This window comes from Physeter macrocephalus, chromosome 16 (assembly GCF_002837175.3).
Source record: "Physeter macrocephalus isolate SW-GA chromosome 16, ASM283717v5, whole genome shotgun sequence".
Classification (NCBI taxonomy): domain Eukaryota; kingdom Metazoa; phylum Chordata; class Mammalia; order Artiodactyla; family Physeteridae; genus Physeter; species Physeter macrocephalus.
The window spans coordinates 65,145,723-65,164,293 of NC_041229.1; the positions used below are offsets into that span (position 1 = coordinate 65,145,723).

General features: G+C 43.9%; 1 protein-coding gene across 8 annotated transcripts in view; it reads right to left on the reverse strand.

The window, feature by feature from the left end:
• The window catches only part of IRAG1 (inositol 1,4,5-triphosphate receptor associated 1), a 120,258-nt gene that overhangs the window by 25,693 nt on the left and 75,994 nt on the right, over nucleotides 1–18,571 (reverse strand). For all 8 annotated transcript variants that reach the window (XM_007115409.4, XM_007115408.4, XM_007115407.4 and 5 more), the window contains 5 exons: nucleotides 11,911–12,034; nucleotides 8,445–8,475; nucleotides 6,563–6,703; nucleotides 5,954–6,085; nucleotides 3,800–3,941 (listed from right to left, as the gene is read on the reverse strand). In XM_007115409.4, the coding sequence (XP_007115471.1) occupies nucleotides 3,800–3,941; nucleotides 5,954–6,085; nucleotides 6,563–6,703; nucleotides 8,445–8,475; nucleotides 11,911–12,034 (570 nt within the window). The remainder of the gene's footprint in view (nucleotides 1–3,799; nucleotides 3,942–5,953; nucleotides 6,086–6,562; nucleotides 6,704–8,444; nucleotides 8,476–11,910; nucleotides 12,035–18,571) is intronic.

An 18,571-nucleotide genomic window follows, 5' to 3' on the forward strand; every position in this document is an offset into this window, starting at 1 on the left:
GGCTGGGCCCGTGAGCCATGGCCGCTGAGCCTGCGCGTCCGGAGCCTGTGCTCCGCAACGGGAGAGGCCACAACAGTGAGAGGCCCGCGTACCGGAAAAAAAATAAATAAATAAATAAAATAAAATAAAAACTATGGGAAGAGATACGATATTGGCCCATCAAAGTCAAAAATATTTTCAAAAAGAAAAGCCAAGAATGTCCATGGCACAATGAATTGAGCATCACCATTACCCATTAAATGGAAATATCAATGGGTTATTTGGAAATAATTTGCTTTAAGAGCCTTATATGACATATATACACTAATATGTATAAAATAGACAACTAATAAGAACCTGCTGTATAAAGAAAAAAAAAAGATTAGTGACATAAACTCTGAATCTGTCTGTCATCAGAATTCCCTGTTAAAATGCAAATCCACCTGATAGAGGGAATGCCTGTTCTTTATTAATCACAGAAAACTGAGCATATATTAGTTTGTCACCATTAAATATAGAGAGCAAATATACAAGGAATTGAACACAAAACTGGGGTATTTTTTACAGTAGAATGGACAAAGGTAAGATTTCAGGGATATATTTCAGTCAAGGGACAGCATGAAGGTCTCAAAGTGGGAAAAGATGCCTTGAGAACAAATCTCACTTGTTTCCCATTTTTTAAAGGTAAACCTGGAGTACTATGACTAGAGAGAATCTATGAGATATTTATATTGACTCTTGATTAATTTCTTCTAAAAGCTAGGCATTGCAACGACACTACTTTATTGATGATGCTGGTCACAACTCCTGTCAATTGAAGTTTGTGTTTTTTTCCCCCTCTCTGGATATTTGGTAAAAGTGACTTTTCCCCTGAAGCTCCCTAGTGACTATTCAATTCTCTGTTTCAGTTTGTTTAATAAAGATCTTATTTATACAGAAAAAAAAGAGCCTTCTAAATATTCCTTTCCCCTGAGCTAGTATTTACACTTCTGGAAATCTCCCTTAAGGAAATAATCCAAAATGCAGGCAATCAGCATGTTTCATATTCAGAAAAAAAAAAATAGATGTTTTTTTTCCTTCTGAATGTGTATCACCTTTCTTGAAATCAGAGATATTTTTCTTTCCCTGTAGTCTTCAGGCACAGACAAAGATTGCATATATGACAAAGAAGTCATATAAAAGCTTAAAGAACAACCACCCTCAAGGAATGGTCACAGAGTATCTGATGGGCACATCTGGCCCCTCTGCACCAGCCCAAGCTGAGGTGTAGCTTGGAAAAACAGTGGAATGGGAACAGATGGGTGAAAACTACCCACTCACTGTTCAGCACTCAATCACCGGCTCCCATCTGATTGTAAGCACTTTCTCAGGCCCCCAGACTGAATGTGGGACTCTGCCATGTGCGCCCATAAAATCTGCTTACATCTGTCACAGCGCTGGTTACACTGCCCTGTTCCACAGGTTGGGAACTCCTTTGGATCAGGGGCTGGGTACACTTCACCTCTGTATTCCAGTATCACGTGGGCACTCCAGAGATGCTCAATAAATGTCTGTAGAATGAATGGACGAGACTCACGGGCAGCTGTGCTCATTCCATAAATCGTGAGTAAGGTGGTTCACAGGAGACCCTGCACCTTGCAGGACACTATTGTAAGAGTGCACGTGTTAGGATTTCTTTGGTGGTAGCTTCTCCAACTTCCAACACTGACAAGAGAGAGGTTTCTTAGAGGCCCAGATGCATATCGGTCAGGAGCCTTGCTGCCAAGACTAAAGCAGACGGTCTGGAGCATGTGTACGCCGCCTTTGGACCCTGGGAAGCGTCACTGATATTCCGCAGGAAACTTGTGAACCCTCCTGTTTATAAAGGTTCCTCCATCTGTTATACTTTCTGTACTTTCCCTCCTTCTGCTCTTGGTAACACGGATGTTTTCATTCCAACAGGGATTCCTGTTGCTAAAAGGTCTGTTTTCTCCTGCTAACACCACACCTCATCAGCCAGAGCCCAAACCCTGGCAAGCTCCCAAGGAAAGATACTGGTCCACAGCACCGTCCTTCTTCTCCTGGACTGCGGCAAAGCCTCCTAACTCGTCTCTCCGTCCCTCAATGTCCACACTCTCCTAATGCATCGTCCACTCTGAAGTCAGCAATCTTCTAAAAATAATATCTGACTATGTCGGCTGGTGTAAACCCACCGGTGTCTCCTCACTGCCTGGAGGACAAAGACCCAGATTGTTCACAGGGCCTGGCATGTGCCCCTGGTCTAACAAGTCTTACCTTCAACATGTCATTGTCACACTGCAACACCCCAAACCACAGCAGACTGTTTGTTTCATAGTCTTCTCAGCCCAACCTCCACGCCTTTGGACATGCTGTTTCCTCCACGTGGGGTGTATTTCCCCCTTTAGCCCGGAGAACTCCTACTTTTACTTTAAAACACTGTAACTCTCCTACTGTATAGCACAGGGAACTATATTCAATAGTCTGTGATACAATGTTCACTGCAGCACTATTTACAATAGCCAGGACGTGGAAACAACCTAAGTGTCCATCGACAGATGAATGGGTAAAGAAGATGTGGCACATATATACAATGGAATATTACTTGGCCATAAAAAGGAACGAAATTGAGTTATTTGTAGTGAGGTGGATGGACCTAGAGTCTGTCATACAGACTTAGGGGGAAGGGTAACCTGGGAAGAAGTGAGAGAGTGGCGTGGACATATATAAACTACCAAATGTAAAACCGATAGCTAGTGGGAAGCAGCCACATAGCACAGGGAGATCAGCTCGGTGCTTTGTGACCACCTAGAGGGGTGGGATAGGGAAGGTCGGAGGGAGACGCAAGAAGGAAGAGATATGGGGATATATGTATATGTATAGCTGATTCACTTTGTTATAAAGCAGAAACTAACACACCATTGTAAAGAAATTATACTCCAATAAAGACGTTAAAAAACAAACAAAAAAAGAATGTATATATATGTATAACTGAGTCACTTTGCTGTACAGCAGTGATTAACACATTGTAAATCAACTATACTTCAATAAAAAATAAAAAACAAAACAAAAAAAAGCACAGCAACTCAATATCAAGTGGAATCAGATGGCCCTTCCTCTGTGCTTCTATAGCAATCTGTATAGAACTTCTTAAAAAAAGAGTATTTCTTTAAAGCATTTGTCTTGCCCACGAGTCTAATAGTTATCTCAGCAGTATCTCCTTTACCCAGGCTCTCACTCCACCCCTCTGCCCAGACTCCTTCTCTCACCTGGATTACTGTAATAGTCGCTTTGTGGGTTTCCCTGTCTCTGGCTTTACCCCAGTAATATAATTGCCACATCATTGCCCGAGGGAATCTTCTACTCTTCTAAATCTTCATGATCTATCTGATCATGTCATTTCCCTGATTAAAATCTTTGGTTGGATCCCTAATGCTTTCCAGGATAAAGTGCAATTTCCTTAGCATGTGCTGCCCAAAGTGGGGACCCCAGAGCCCAAAGGTTGTAAGGTTTGGGGTGTGCCACTCTCACAAAGGAGGTTGAATTCTTGCAGCCTATGGGCCTTGCATCAGTGATCAGCTTCTCTGGTTACTTTTATCAGGAGTTGCTTGGGGGCCATTCATGCTTTCTGGTTCCAGGCCCCCAAGCTCCCAGGAACAGTGACTGTGAGGCCCCTGTGGGCAGCATTGGGCCAGGCAGCAAGCTTTGCTCACCCTAACACAGGCCCTGGGGCTGTCCCATAGGTATGATCCTAGCCTGGATCCATCAGGGACCCAATATCACAGGGCCAAGGTCGGGGGTGGGCAGGAACCCAGTTCCTTACCAGAGGGGCCACAGCTGCGGCTTGAATTCTGATTTGCAAGTTTTTTAAACTCCATGAGCTCTGCATGGTCCTTCTCATACGTCCTCTTCAGGTTCTCCACATACTGCATCATCACTTCTGTTGCTTTCGACATGCGCTTTTCCTGCAGGGAAGGAGTGTGAACACACAGGGCATTTGGATGAAAAGCTCATCAGCACTGTTTGCTCTGAGCCAAGCTCTGGGCTGGGGGACTCGAAAGGATACAAGGACCAATCAGACGTGACTCTACCCTCTAAGAGTTTGCTGTCTGGGATGTGAGTTGAGACAGGGGCTCAGGCACCTGCACTCAGGGATAACAAGGACGAGCCCAGCCACAAAGCTTCAGGAGATGAGAGGGAACAGAGTCATCTCTGCTCGAAGAGAATGGGTCAGGGGAGTCTTCTTGAGATGCAGTGAAGTGCTGTAGGGTCTGGGCACATAGCTATGGGCAGGAGAGACAAAGAGCATTAGCCAGGGTACTCCAAGAGCCAAGGTCCAGAGGCAGGACATCATAAGGCTTGTATTGAGGTGAGAATTTCCCCTCCAGACAGGATCCTTTGGAGAGTGAAAGGGGGTGCCATCAAGAATTATGCTGGGACAATAAGCATATACCAGAATTGTCTGGAAAGCCAGGAAAGCACAGGTCATCCTACTCATGTAGGAATCAGCAAATGGTTGGGTTTGTTCACAAGAAGAAAAGGTGAGTTAGGGCTGGGTTGTGAAGGACCTTGAATGCTAGACTAAGGAATTTGGACTTATTCTGAAGGAAGAGGGGAGCCATCGAATGTCTTAGAGTAAGGGAGTGTCATAATCAAGTCGCCAGTGGAGACTGGACTGAACGGTGTGAGACTGGTGGCAGCAAGAGCAACAAGAGAAGAGAGGATGAGTGCCTGAACCGGTCCAGTGGAACCAGAGAAGACAGTGAGGACAGAGACACGGAAGCCACTTGGAGAAGGGTGAAGGCTGGAGTGAGCCGTGCGTGGGCTGAGAAACACTTTCACGAGGGCTATGCAAAATGAGGAGGAGTCTTCTCTACTGACACCCCCTGGATCCCTCAGAGATCCTTGCCCGCGGCCTGCCTGTCCACAGAGGGACACGCTCAGTGACTGTCCCCTGGACAAAGTCCCCACAGCCCTGAGCTGAGACCAGCCACTTCCCTAAAGCCCTCCCTTTGTTGCTGCTCCCAGCTGGAGTGCCTTCCTGGGTGCTGCTGCTGAGTTGGGTGCCCTTTCCCCAGAAGCACACGGGTGGGACAGCCCCATGGCTTGTCCTTCCTTCATTCTATGAGAACTGCCCAGGGCTGGGCCCCAGGAACACCCATGTCATGCAAACCATGCAGCAGGACATGGATCCACAGTAACAGCAACAGTGATAATGACATCCAGGTGCTTTACAAGTGTCATAGTGCCCTGTATGGCAGATACTGTCAGCATCCGCATTTTATGGTTGGAGAAGCTGGAGCACAGAGGCCCGAGGCCACACAGTGAATCCTTGTGGAGCCAGGATGAGAACTCAGGCAGTCTGACCCCACAACACCATGCTGGATCAGGGTGGCACCCTGAGTGCCTCACGACTTCAAAGTGGCTGCGAGGGAGCCAGACTTGGGCCTGCACCCCAGCTTTGCCCCACGCTAGTGCTATTACCTTTCTGAGACTTCACGTCTTCATCAGGGGATAAGATTATTTACTTTACAGAGTCGCTGGGAGGATTAATGAAACAAAGCAGTTTTTCCTAAAGCACATTTTGCCAAATACTAGTTCCCTGGGAGTTGAATAGGTATTTTGTGGGAACAAGAAGGGGGAGGTGATTCTTTACTCAAATACGTTTGAGAAATACGTCGGTAATGTTAAACAGATCTTTTCATTACAGGACTTCTCAAAGCCTTGCTTATGCCAACATGCATTAGAAATCTCCAAGAAAGGAAGGTAGTATGCAACAGTTCTCAAATGTAGGTATCCATAGAAAGCTTTTTCTGGGGAGCACCTCAAGAATTTAGTGGTCCATCAAAAATACACTGAGACAACCACAATTATGAACATAGGATGTCTGGCACAGAGGAAGCCATCAATGAGCAGTATCTATAGTTGCCACTGCTTACATCACTGCTCCAGTTACTGAGGACAGAGCAGAGCTCACCTGGCGGACGGCCCCCACCATCTCGGCTCGGCTGGAGAGGCGGGCAGCCAGGCGGTGCAGGACGGCGATGTCCTCCAGCAGCTTCTGGTAGGTCTCCCGGTGCTCACAGTGGTGCCAGAGTGAAGCTGAGGACTGAGGAGGGAGAAGGAACATCACATGGGGTCCTCACAGACCAAGACTTGACCAGGGCTGTCACAAGACGAGCCCTGGCCCCATCCTGGCCGAGAGGAGGGGCCTCGGCAGGGCCCAGGCAATGGCTACTTGTGGGATTGGAGAAGCCCAGTGTGGACACTCTATAGCTGGCTGGCCTGGATGAAGGGAATCACATCCGGGTCTCTGGTCCCCAGGGTCCCCCCCCCAGGTCATCCAGCCCCTCCTGAGAAGCTGCCAAGGGCTCAGAGGCCTTAACTACAGCCCTGAGGGAACCAAGCCTTCGGGATCTCTGCCTCAGCTCCTCCCAGCTCTGAGGAAGACTGCCTGGTTCAGGGCCTCGGCCCCATTTCTCACTTCAGGAGACTCTACTTGGTGACTGAGAAAAGCAGGAGACCCGGCACAGCCCTTGGGGACAGTGTCTCCTGCAAGGATTCCCCAGTCAGGCGCCACAATTACCGTAATGGAAGCTTTGAAGTGTTCCAGTTCCTTCTCTGTGTTCTCCTCTGTCAGGTTGCGTTCCCTTTCCGCCTGGTTAATTCTAGATTCTAGGGTGTAGCTGTCATTTCTAAAGGCCAAGGACAGTTGTACAAACACGTTCTGTTGGGAACAAGAGTGTTGGAGAGGTGCTAGGAGGAGTTACTGCAGGGAGCAAGGCTGCCAGTGGAATTTTTGCTCAAGGATTTTAAATCAGCTGCTGGAACCAGCCCCCAAAGCAGCCAAGAACAAGTGAAACTCTCCCTTAATGAAGTAAACTGCACAAAAGGTGGCGAAATAGTAACCTGAGGTCCATGCTAGGTCCTTCCCAGGACAGAAGACCAAACACATTTTACTGAAAAAGAACAAGAGAGTAACATTTTGCTTTTTCCTGAATGTCAAGAAAATAACATCCTGTATATGGGTTTAGATAAACTCAGGCCAACACAGCTGATTGTGTAAGCAGTTTGGATTCATGCTAGGATTTATGGCATGCGGGTTTTGGAGATTTCACATGAAACCACTGTATTTAAAGAAACCCCACTTGAGATGTAAGCCTGTTGACTCAAAGCAAACTTCAACCAGCATCTTATCTGAATATTCCAAATCCTACACGGAAAGCAGCTTTCACAAGCTGCCAGGAGATTAAATAAAGCCAGGTATGATTCTGTTAGGAGAAGCTTTCTGGAACAAATACTCCATGCCAAAAACGCAGCCTGCATGAATGAACTTTGAAAGGTGGTGTTGATCAGACATGGAATTCCTGGTCTAATAGGAAACTACTGCGGAGGAGAAATAGACAGATGGACTCTACACAGGAAGGAAGCAACGGCCTTCATTTTTACAGCTTTCATTTACCTTGCCTGTGTCAAGTGGTAGAAGATTTATACCCTTAGGGTGAGTTGATTCTGCCTGAGCATCTGAAGTTCATGTAACATGGCCCACGGTGGGCAGACATCTCCAGACGGAGAACTGAAGACCCTGAACTGCTCGATGATGATGATGATGAGGGCCACATTGAAAGCTACTTCCTATTGAGTATCGCTTATGTGGTCCACTGGGTCTCAGTAAGTGTATGTTCGTTTTCTTGTTATCAAGGGTAAACCATGTTTTAAGACTGTAAAATCTTCCATCCTCCCAACCTGGAGTGAAGTATTCTGGAATCATCCATGTTCTTGCTCCCTTCCTTCTATCAATTCCAATGTAATTGTCACGGAAACAAACTACTGCTGGTGTCGGAGGTCCTCACTGTCTCACCTCTGATGCATTCTCTTTGACCATCTACCCCTTTGCCAGAATGAAATGCAAATTCCTCTCAGCTCACTCACCAGCCCCATTGGGACAGCTTCTCTACAGAGACAAGGAGGCCCCGAGGAGAATCATGGGAGAATCAGGGAAGGTGGGAGAGCTGACAGCATAGCCACCACCTTGGCTGAGCTGGCTTCCTTAAGTCTGAAACCCTCAGAAGGAAAGCACCTTCTTCCTCCAGACCAAAGTCTGAAACGTGAAATCTGACCAACTTTTAGTAATTTTGAAATAAATTTGATTCAGTTCTGCAGCCTCCCAGCTGCTTTGTGTATCTAAGTCATACTTTTAAAGAAAACAAACAACCGTTGAAGAAATGTGGAACTTCTAGCTACCTTCTCATCCCTGACGAAATTTGTCAAAGTCTTCCATTAATTGGAGTGGTGGTCGGGGTCTTGGTGGCTCAATAGGGCTGATCACGATGCCCATATTCCCCCCATGGCCACTCATTCTCATGTTTGCATAAAAATGTCAGGAGCAGAGGCTGGAGAAGGAAATGTTTTGAATGAACCCACTCAAGCTCAAGTACTCAATTTCATAAAACACTGGAGTTACTTACCTCAACTTCCTTTTCAGTGAGTGGAGGGGCACTGCGAAAAAGAAAAGACATGCAAATGAACTTTATCCAACATTTGAAATAAACCAAAAGGTGCCTTTGAACAGCAAGCAGACCAGGTGTTTCCAGGAATTAGAGTAAGCAGGGCTGGCGAGATGGAAAAGATGCAGGGTACCCTTTGTGTGAGTTCTGTAACCCGTGAGATATTCGCCAAGATAGTGACTCCTGCAGAGGAAGTATGGTGGAAACTATTAGATCCTGGGGTCAGTGCTCCACCAGTGCCTCTACTAAGTGTGACTTTGGATGAGTTATTTAATCTAAGTTTGCTCATCTGTAAATTGGGAATAATATCTACCTTGCAGGAGTCTTATAAGGAATATATATATGTATGTATAAATGTGTATATATATATGTGTCTATATTCACCTATATATGACATCCACACATGTATGTATGTGTATATATATGTATATACATGTATATGTACATATGTGTATATTCATAGGACATCCACACTCAGCGGGCACTCAGGAGATGTTTATTATTAAGACTGACTCACAGGCATGCTGTGAGGACTTAATAAAAGACTATACAAGCTATATACTTCACAAGTTGTATACATCTGAACAGCCATTATAATTTTTCTGGGGCTGCCCAGGTCTGCAAAGCCTGACCCTCCTCCTGCCTCCGAGGGGTGTGACAAGGGTGCATGTGAGCCAGAGAACAGACGGTAGGAAAGAGTGGCCAGAGCTCTTCTCTACTTCTGATGGCTGGAATCAGAGATTGGGCAAGAGAGCCCCAGCTGGCGCAGAGGGTGCGGTTCCCACAGCAAAAGCATCTTCCACTCTGCACCCTTGCTCGGCTGCTGCTCTGGCTGGTGACTAAAGTTAGCCCTGCTCTGAAACCCGGATGATGTAAATAATGCATGGGCCCTTTCCTGTGCTGGGGTGGGAGAATGGGGAGGAGTCCTACTGGCATCACAGGACTTGGCAACACAGCATGCCATCGATAAGGTTCTCAGGAAACACAGCTTCCTCCCTTTGACGGGTGTGGAGGGACCCCGAGAGCAAAGGTAGGGGTCAGCAATCTCTGCAAGGGGCTGGTTCTCACCCCTGACAAGGGACTATGAGAACCTTCCTGTCAGGATGAGGCAACAAGACCCCATGGCCATCAAGTCAGCAGAGTACAGAGCACGAGATAAACAAGTGCATAGTTGTTTGAGGCTTGCAGTTCTGGCCACAGGCCCACCCGTCAGGCACTTTCCTCTGGGGGCCAGCCAACACAATCTCAGCTGTCATATAGGACATGCACATCTTGCTTAAATGGGTTATCAAACTCACTGAGCTTGCGTTTGATTCCTGCCTTTGTTTGGATATTATGTGAAAATTACATTTTCATCAATTATTAACCAAACTTACTTTTCTACCTTGATTACTCACGTTCTGCTTTTTTGCTATAGAACACATTTTTTTTTAATGTACAAGGCCCTGAGGACCCAGGGAGGTGTGGTTTAGGTAAAGAAGCCACGTGACAAGGTCAGCTCCTGAAGCAGAGAGCTACGCCTCATGAACTGGCACAGGCAGGGAGGGGCAGAGCCATTACCCTCCAAAAAGGCAGAGGCCTAGCAGGTGACGTACAAGGAGACCACTCTGGATGGTAAGAATTCAAACTGCCTTGATAGGCCTTAGAATAAAATCAAAGGCCTCTGTGAACCGGCCCCTACCGGACTCTTCCCACTCTTCAGCCACATTCGCCATTCTGCTCTTCAAACACACTTACGTCATTGTGGCCCCCAGGGCCTTTGCATTTACTGTTCTTTCCTTTTTTTTTCATGCTCTTACATTTGCAATTCAGTAGTTTTTAGTATATTCATAGAATTGTACAACCATCATTACAGTCAATCTTAGAACTTTTTAATCCTCCCAAAAAGGAACCCTATACCAATTAGTGGTCACTCCCCCAATCCCCAGCCCTACACAATGACTGATCTACTTTGTCTCTGTGGATTTCCTTATTCTGGGTATTTCATATGAATGGAATCATACAACACATGACTGATTTCTTTCACTTAGCATAATGTTTTTGAGGTTCATCCATCTGGTAGCATATATAAGGATTTCATTTTTATGGCTGAATAGTATTCCATTCTATGGATATATCAGATTTTATTTATCTATTTATTAGCTGATGGACATTTGGTTTGTCTCCATTTTTAGCTATTATGAAAAATGCTTGTTATTGAACATTCACGTACAAGTTTTTGTGTGGACATATATTTTCATTTCTCTTTGTTATATACCTAGGAGTGGAATTGCTGGGCCATACAATAACTGTATGTTTAACTTTTTAATGAACTGTTATTCCAAAGCGGCTGCACCATTTTACTGAGAATTTCAATTCCTCCACATCCTCACCAACATTTGTTATTGCCCATCTTTTTTATTAAAACCATTCTAGGGATATAAAATTATATCTCATTTTAATCATTTACGATAAATGATAAATCATTCATTTAATGAATTTATCATTTATTATTCATGATAAATCATTTGAATTTGCATTTCCCTAATTACTACTGATGCTGAGCATCCTTTCATGTGCTCATTGACCCCTCATATATATTCTTTGAAGAAATGTCTATTTAAGTCTTTTGCCCACTTAAAAAAATTAGTTGTCAATACTACTCAGCCATAAAAAAGAATTGAAATTTTGCCACTTGCAGCAACATGGATGGACGTGGAGGGTATTATGCTAAGTGAAATAGGTCAGACAGAGAAAGAAAAATACTGTATGATACCACTTATGTGGACTCTAAAAATATACAACAAGCTAGTGAATATAACAAAAGAAGAAGCCGACTCACAGATATAGAGAAGAAACTAGTGGTTACCAGTTGGCGGGGAGGTGGGGAGGGGCAAGATAGGAGTAGGGGATTAAGAGGTACCAACTATTATGTATAAAATAATCTATAAGGATATATTGTACAACACAGGGAATATAGCCAATATTTTATAACTATAAATGGAGTATAATCTTTAAAAATTGTGAATCACTCTGTTGTATACCTGTAACATATAATACTGTACATCAACTACACTTCAATTAAAAAATTAAAAAATTAGTTGTCTTTTTTATTGAGTTATAAGAGTTCTTCGCAGATATATTATAGAAAGAAGTCCCTTATCATATACATGCTTTGCAAATATTTCCTCCCATTCTGGGGGTTGTCTTTTCACTTTCTTGATGGCATTGTTCACCTATGAACCCCACCTGCTCCTCTTTGAGTTCGAACCACCTCACCTGGCCCTTTATTATTCTTTTTGTTTTGGGTGCATTAGTCCTGTCTGAACTATTGTACTTTGACACTTCTGGTGTCAAAAATCAAGTCTGGTGCTCCTGTGTCCTATCTACAATTGAATACAGGGGCCACCCAATGTGGGGTCTTGTGCAACCCATGCCCCAATTTTACCTTCCAGGGAGAGACTTGTGGACCCGCAGTTTGCGAAGCAGCACATCAGAGATATTGGGCATGACATCCAGGCCACTCTTTGACTCTTCTTCCTCAATAGCTGGGGAGAGTTCAGAAGGGGGCCCTGAAAAAAAAGTGTTTAATTTATAAAATGTAATACTCTTGGCAATTTGCTTCAGGGGGTAAGGAACAGCTTTAACATTTATTGGAACCTGGTTATACGCCTGGGGCTTTATAATTGTTATTTTATCCTCACAATGACCCAATGAGCTAGACCTTAATCATCCCATTTTTCAGGTGGGTAAACTAAGACTCAGCAAGATTAATAACTTGCTTAAGGTCACAGAACTGGTAAATGGCATAGGTTTCAAACAATTCTATCTGCTCTAAGTTCTATGTTCTTCCCATTGCTCTCCATAGTACCAAGCAGGCTCTTGTGTTTGGGGTCTGAGGTTGGTTTCTGGCAACTGGAAAATTGTTAGCTCTTTGGCTATAAAGTTTGGAAAAGTCCCCTCTCTTTGGCAGGTTTCTCAAGAGGCCTGCTGCCCAACTATTCTTCCTCAGATGAATTCAGCAGTTCTATCATCTATGCCCTGCTTAGAAATCAGCATCTGGTTCCATATCCCCATAGATAGGAGTAGAAACAGGGTTTTTCCAGAGTAAAGCTAAGGTCATTAGATCTTTTACAGATCTCAGAAATAGATGCCTCCTCATCAACAGAACCAATAAATAGCCTTTTTTTTTTTTAATCTCCTAAACCTGTCCTGGGTTTGTGCTCTGAAGGCAGAAAGAACAAACCAAGTATTCTCTTTCCCACAAATTTTTCTCCTGCTTGAAGACAGCTCTTGTACCTCTCCAAAGCTTCCCTTCTCCAGGTTGTAGCCCGATTTTCCCAACTGTTCACTGTGGCCTCTAGATACCATCCCCTGACTGCACACATTCTGGATGTTGCTGTCCCAGAAGCCCAGATGTGTTCTAACAAGCTCTTAGCTCAGGAGCACAGTGGCAAATGGCCTTGGCATTGACATTAGTTATTCATTTAGCACAGACTTGCTGTGCCCTACACTATGGGCTCACAGCACATTTAGGATTAAAAGCCTTGAATCTCTTTTACTTGAACCAAATCAGGTATCTTCGTCCCATACAATGGTTATTTTCCATTTGCACTCAGGACTTTTAGTTATCCAGGTTTTGCCGTCTTTCATGGGTTTGACCCAACAGATTTCCAAAACTGTAGTCCAGGCCACAGATCGGGACTACCGCCAAGGTTGTGGTAGCCATCTAAACGGAGCTAAGACTGGGAGTCATGTGAATTAGAAGCCTCACCAAGGGAGACCATGCAGAGAAAAGAGGAGGTATAGTTTGGCTCCAGGTGAACAATGTTTAAATACTTTGAGCTTCCCGATAACTCAACAGTGTTCATGAGTTTCCTGGTACTCAAGGAATCCAGCAAAGTCCGGAGGACCATCTGTCAGAGTCAGGGCAGTCAGCGATCCTTCTTCGGATATGAGATTCGACTCATATCAGGTAGCTAGTTCTCTTAGTTACCTGTCACCTCTTGGGTTCTCTCCTGGCACTTACTGCTGTCTGACGTTTCCATGTGACAGATGGCAAACCTTGTGGTGCCTCTGGTCACACTCTACCTTTATGTATTCCCCACAGCACCCAGCAGAGAGATAATGAAGCAGTGGGCTCCTGAGAAATCTGTAAGATTGACAGAACCGTATGAGGTCTAACAATCACAGAGAAGTCATACGAGGGGCTTTTGCCTAGAAAAGTCCCCTAGGTAGAACCCCACTGCCCAAAAAGGGATGGGCTTCTAGCCCTGCTAAAATGGCTGTCTTAAGAGTGATCCCAGGATTTCCCTGGTGGTGCAGTGGTTAAGATTCCGCCTGCCAATGCAGGGGACATTGGTTCGATCCCTGGTCCGGGAAGATCCCACATGCCGCAGAGCAACTAAGCCCATGTGCCACAACTACTGAGCCTGTGCTCTAGAGCCAGAGAGCCACAACTACTGAAGCCCACGCGCCTACAGCCCATGCTCTACAACAAGAGAAGCCACTGCAATGAGAAGCCCGCACACCGCAACGAAGAGTAGCCCCTGCTCGCCGCAACTAGAGAGCCCGCGCGCAGCAACGAAGACCCAACGCAGCCAAAAATAAATAAGTAAATAAAAATTATAAATGAATAAATAAATAGAGTGATCCCAGAACCTGCCACCCTCCTGATCTCAACCAAATTAACAACAATAACAACAACAAAAAATTTAAAGTCAACTAAAAATAGATCAGCAACTCTCAAGTATAGGAAAAGGCAATAACCTTTAAAAATAATGGCCAGAGAAAAACAGAACTTACTAGAAATAAATTAGAGCTCCCACGCTTGATAACCCTTTCTTCCTCCCTCAAAGAATCAGTACTGAGAGGAAGATGTGAGAGGAAAAGTTGTGACAAACTTTTGTAGTCACTTTTGTGACTACAGAGCCGGAAGAGAAGTGGACTGAGGGGTGGACAGGAAGCTGCAGAGGCGATTCATAAAGTTTCTCTAGAGTAGAAGGATATCCATCCCACCATATCCATCCCACCATAAGAACACTCCAACAAGACAAAAAACTGCCTGTGCTGCTATTTGCTTTTCGTATTGAGGAGGAGGGAAGAGGAAAAGCAGAATGACAGCATAGTATTCTACCAGAGCTGATGATCTCAAACAACACAGAGGGACTTACCAGAAAGGAAAGTAAGAGAAAATAAATAAAACAATCCCTTCTGATAGAGTGAGTGATAGGAGACACATAGAAAGCCCCAACTGAAGCTGTCACAACCCCTACCCCCATCCTGCACTTCTGAGAAATAGCAGAGTGGCCAAACTCTTTGGACTTTATCTATCTTTTCCTTCCTTTATCTGGCAGGGGAGTGAAAGTGGCTGCCGGGAATAGTTGGGTTAAGTGTGGAAAATAAACACCTGGGCAGATTGTCCCTATAATTCTACCCTGAACTGGTGAAATAATCCATGCCCCACTACTGCCCACTCAAGGGAATAAGATATGCCCCCACTTCAGTGGAATAAATTCAAGTGTTAGATTATTAACAAAGTTATAGAAAAAGAGCAGAAACCAACCCACAACCACCACTACCCACAGCGCCAGCTGAACTTCCTCTTTTCCCCACCACCCAAGCAGTGACAAAGCAGACACAAAATACCCAGTCCTCAACTAAGCACTGCCAGGAGGACAGAGATCTCAGAAAAGGTAGGAAAAAGTCAGTGAAAACTGACCTACACAATATATCTAGGTCAAGAGAAAATCCAGGTAGAAATGTCCATATCAAAAAAAAAATTAAATGAAAACAAATGGCATGGCAACTACACAAAAATAGTATAGTCAAAAGAGGAAGGAAAGAGGAGAGGAAGGTATAAAGGAAAGAAGAAAAGAAACATGCTGGAGACAGATGTCAGAATAGAAACATAGATACAAGAAACACATAAAATGCATTTTTGTGCAAAATGTATACCACAAATGTTTTGACTCAAGGAGAAATTAGAACCCGAAAAAATGAAAATAGGAATCAGAGGTGAGATGAGAGGATTGCACAAAATGGAAGAAGATTACAATTTAAGGAAATAAACTGCAGACCAAAATAACAAAATGAAGCAAAAAATTATAAAAATATAGAACTAACCAATATGTTGGAAATATGAAGGAATAAAACAGATAGAGCCTCAAGCTGAATTAGTGGGGGACATTGAGATGAGCACAAAGAAGGAAAGAAAGATTAAAGTATTGAGACATAGAATAATGGACCTACAGTGGAGACATTGATGAGAAATTTACAGATTTATGGTGGCTCTGAAGTAGTGAAAAAACAAAAGGAACAAAGAACACATTCAAAGACATAAGAGAAGAAAAAATTTCCTCCAGAGAGAAAAGCTGAACTTGCAGACTGAAAAAGCACACCAAGAAAAAAAAATTATATATATATATATATATACATATATATAAAACCTTACTCTTTTCTATGCATGTATATATATCTTATATAGATCCATAGTTATATATGAACATAAAAATGCTTCTCCAACTACCCTCATAAAAAGAGTAAGTAACCTACAGGGAAAGGTGAGGGTTGAGAGGTGCTGGAAATAAGCTGGTCTCAGACTTCTATACAACACTGAATACAGCGTAGCATCTACAAATCTCTGGGAAAAAGTGATCCAGAATTTATAACCATCTAAGCTGTCCTTCAAGAATAAGAACAACATTTTCAAACATGTTAGAATTCAAGGAACTTGCACCTCTAAGCCCTTCTAGGAAAACTATTGGATGATGAAATCCAGCTAAACAAGACATAAATCAAAATCATAAGCTTGGGAACTGTGAGCCACAGTAAAGGGACTGGTGGTGAACATTGAATTCGTTTACATATAAGCTTAAAGCTAAACAACTATGGAAATTATGGTTACAGAATGGAATGTAAATGTTACACCCTTGAGAGTATAAAAAGAATAACTTATCATTTGTATAGGTGGAGATGGAAAGGTTAGGAAGAAATATGAAAGTGGGAAGAAATACTGCCGTTCTCATCTTTCCCTGCAATAATCCAAACTTGAAATATGTAATATAAAAACGAACCTCAATGACTCCAAAACCTTAAAGCATTTCATAATATATATTTTTAAACTTTTTAAAACTAACCTCTTTTTTTTTTGGAGGAAGCAATTACCAGAATTCAGCAAGCCCTACAGTTTCACTTCACTTTAATTCAAGTTCAATTAAATTTTCATACTTTTTATTTAAAAAAAGTTTATGGAGCAATCTATAATCTCCCTCACTCCTTCTGTATTTGTGGGAAAGGGGATGTTTGATGTAAGCGATTTTTACTTTCTTCTTTGTATTTTTCACTGTTACTTGAATTTTTTGATAATCAATGAGCTATTTTTAATAAAAACAGTAAAATTATTTTTAAAATATCTGCCTATACCACCTCATTCCAATGAAACCTTTTGTTTCTGGCAATCTCCAGGACTTGGAAAAGTAACTTTGGGGGCTTCTGGTTAAAGATGTGCTGAGGCCCAGGATGATCCCCCAAAAGGTCAAAGATATTTGACCTGGGGATCAACTCTCTTCTGATCTATTTTCTCAGGGAGGCCTTCTCCTTGCCTGAGACCTGAGGGCCCTGAGCCCAGACTGGGGAGTCTAGAAGGACTGCCTCAGCCCACACCTCTCCCAACGTCCAGGTCCAGATATCCAGCCGCCTCCTAGACATTACCCCTTGGATCAGGATAACAAAAACCACTTCAACAGCCACCATTTATCAAACACAAGCTTGCATTAGATGCACTTTCTCATTTACTCCTTAGAATAGCCTTGCAGAGCAAATATTGCTAAGCTCGTTTTATGGGGACGCTGCAAACTAGGAAACTGAAGCTCAGCAAAGTTAAGTAGATTCCCCAGGATCCCAGCTAGTTACTGGTAGTGCCAGGGTGCAAAGCCAGTTCTGTCAGACTGCGACATCCAGGCTTCTTCCCACAGGCATTCAGATGTCCAAACCCAAACTCGCTGTCTTACTCCTTAAGGGAGCTCCCTCTCCTGTGCTCCTCACCCTGATTAATAGCACCATCACCCCCTTGGCCGTGCAGACGCACACCTGTTGGTCTTTCTGGTCTCCCCCTCCACCCCATGCCCTCATCAAGTCCTGCCAAGCTGACCTCCAAATGGCTCTCAAACCTATCCTCCCCACATTCCCTCCTGTCCATCTCAGTCTACAGTCCCATCACCTCTCACCAGGCTGCTTCCATACCCTCTTACCTAGTCTCCCCACCTCTAGCCTCAGCTTTCATAAACTGTCCAGAAGAATTATTCTCAAACTCAGCTTGGATCCTCATGCTTCCTTACCTACAGGCTTCTTTGGCTTTGCAAGGGTTGCTAAAGGAAGTTCAAACTCATTAATTAGACCTCAAAGACTTTACCTTCTCTGATTCTCACCTCCACTCCACCCTGGCTGCCCATCTCTTTGGGACACATGGCTCACCCTTGGTTCACCTGGGATTCCTTATGTTCCTGGAACATGCCAAGTGCTAGAAGATGCCTGAGTGCCTTTGCCCCTGCTATTCCCTTTGCCTGGGATGCCCTTCTCCTCCTCAGCTCAAAGCTGCTCCTCCAAGGATCCTGCCCTGACTCATTTACCCCTACTGAGCTGGCTGCTTCTTCCTCTGTGTTCCTAGGTACTTTATGGTCTTAAAGTCTTAACACAATGTATTGTAATGACACTGTGTACCCTTGTATTTCCTCTCCTACAAGGTGAGGGTGAGCTCATTAATTTATTCAATATTTATTTAGTGCTTACTACGCTCCAGGCAATGAGCATGGAGCTAGGCATATGATGCGGAGCAAAACAGATGTGTCACCGTCCTCTGGGAGCTTGTTACCTGGCAGGACAGACTAATTAGAGAAATACCCAAATGTTACTTTTCATGCTGTGATAGATTTTATAAGGGAGAAGCATCCAGAGCGTGCTGGAAAAGTCTTCCCTAGGAAGGTGACATTTGAGCAGATATCTAGAGACTGAATGGGAGTTCATTAGGCAAAGAGGAAGAGAGGAGGAACATTGCAGGTAGAGGGAACAGCATGTGCCAAGCCTAAGAAGGAGGAGGAATGAGTTGCTGA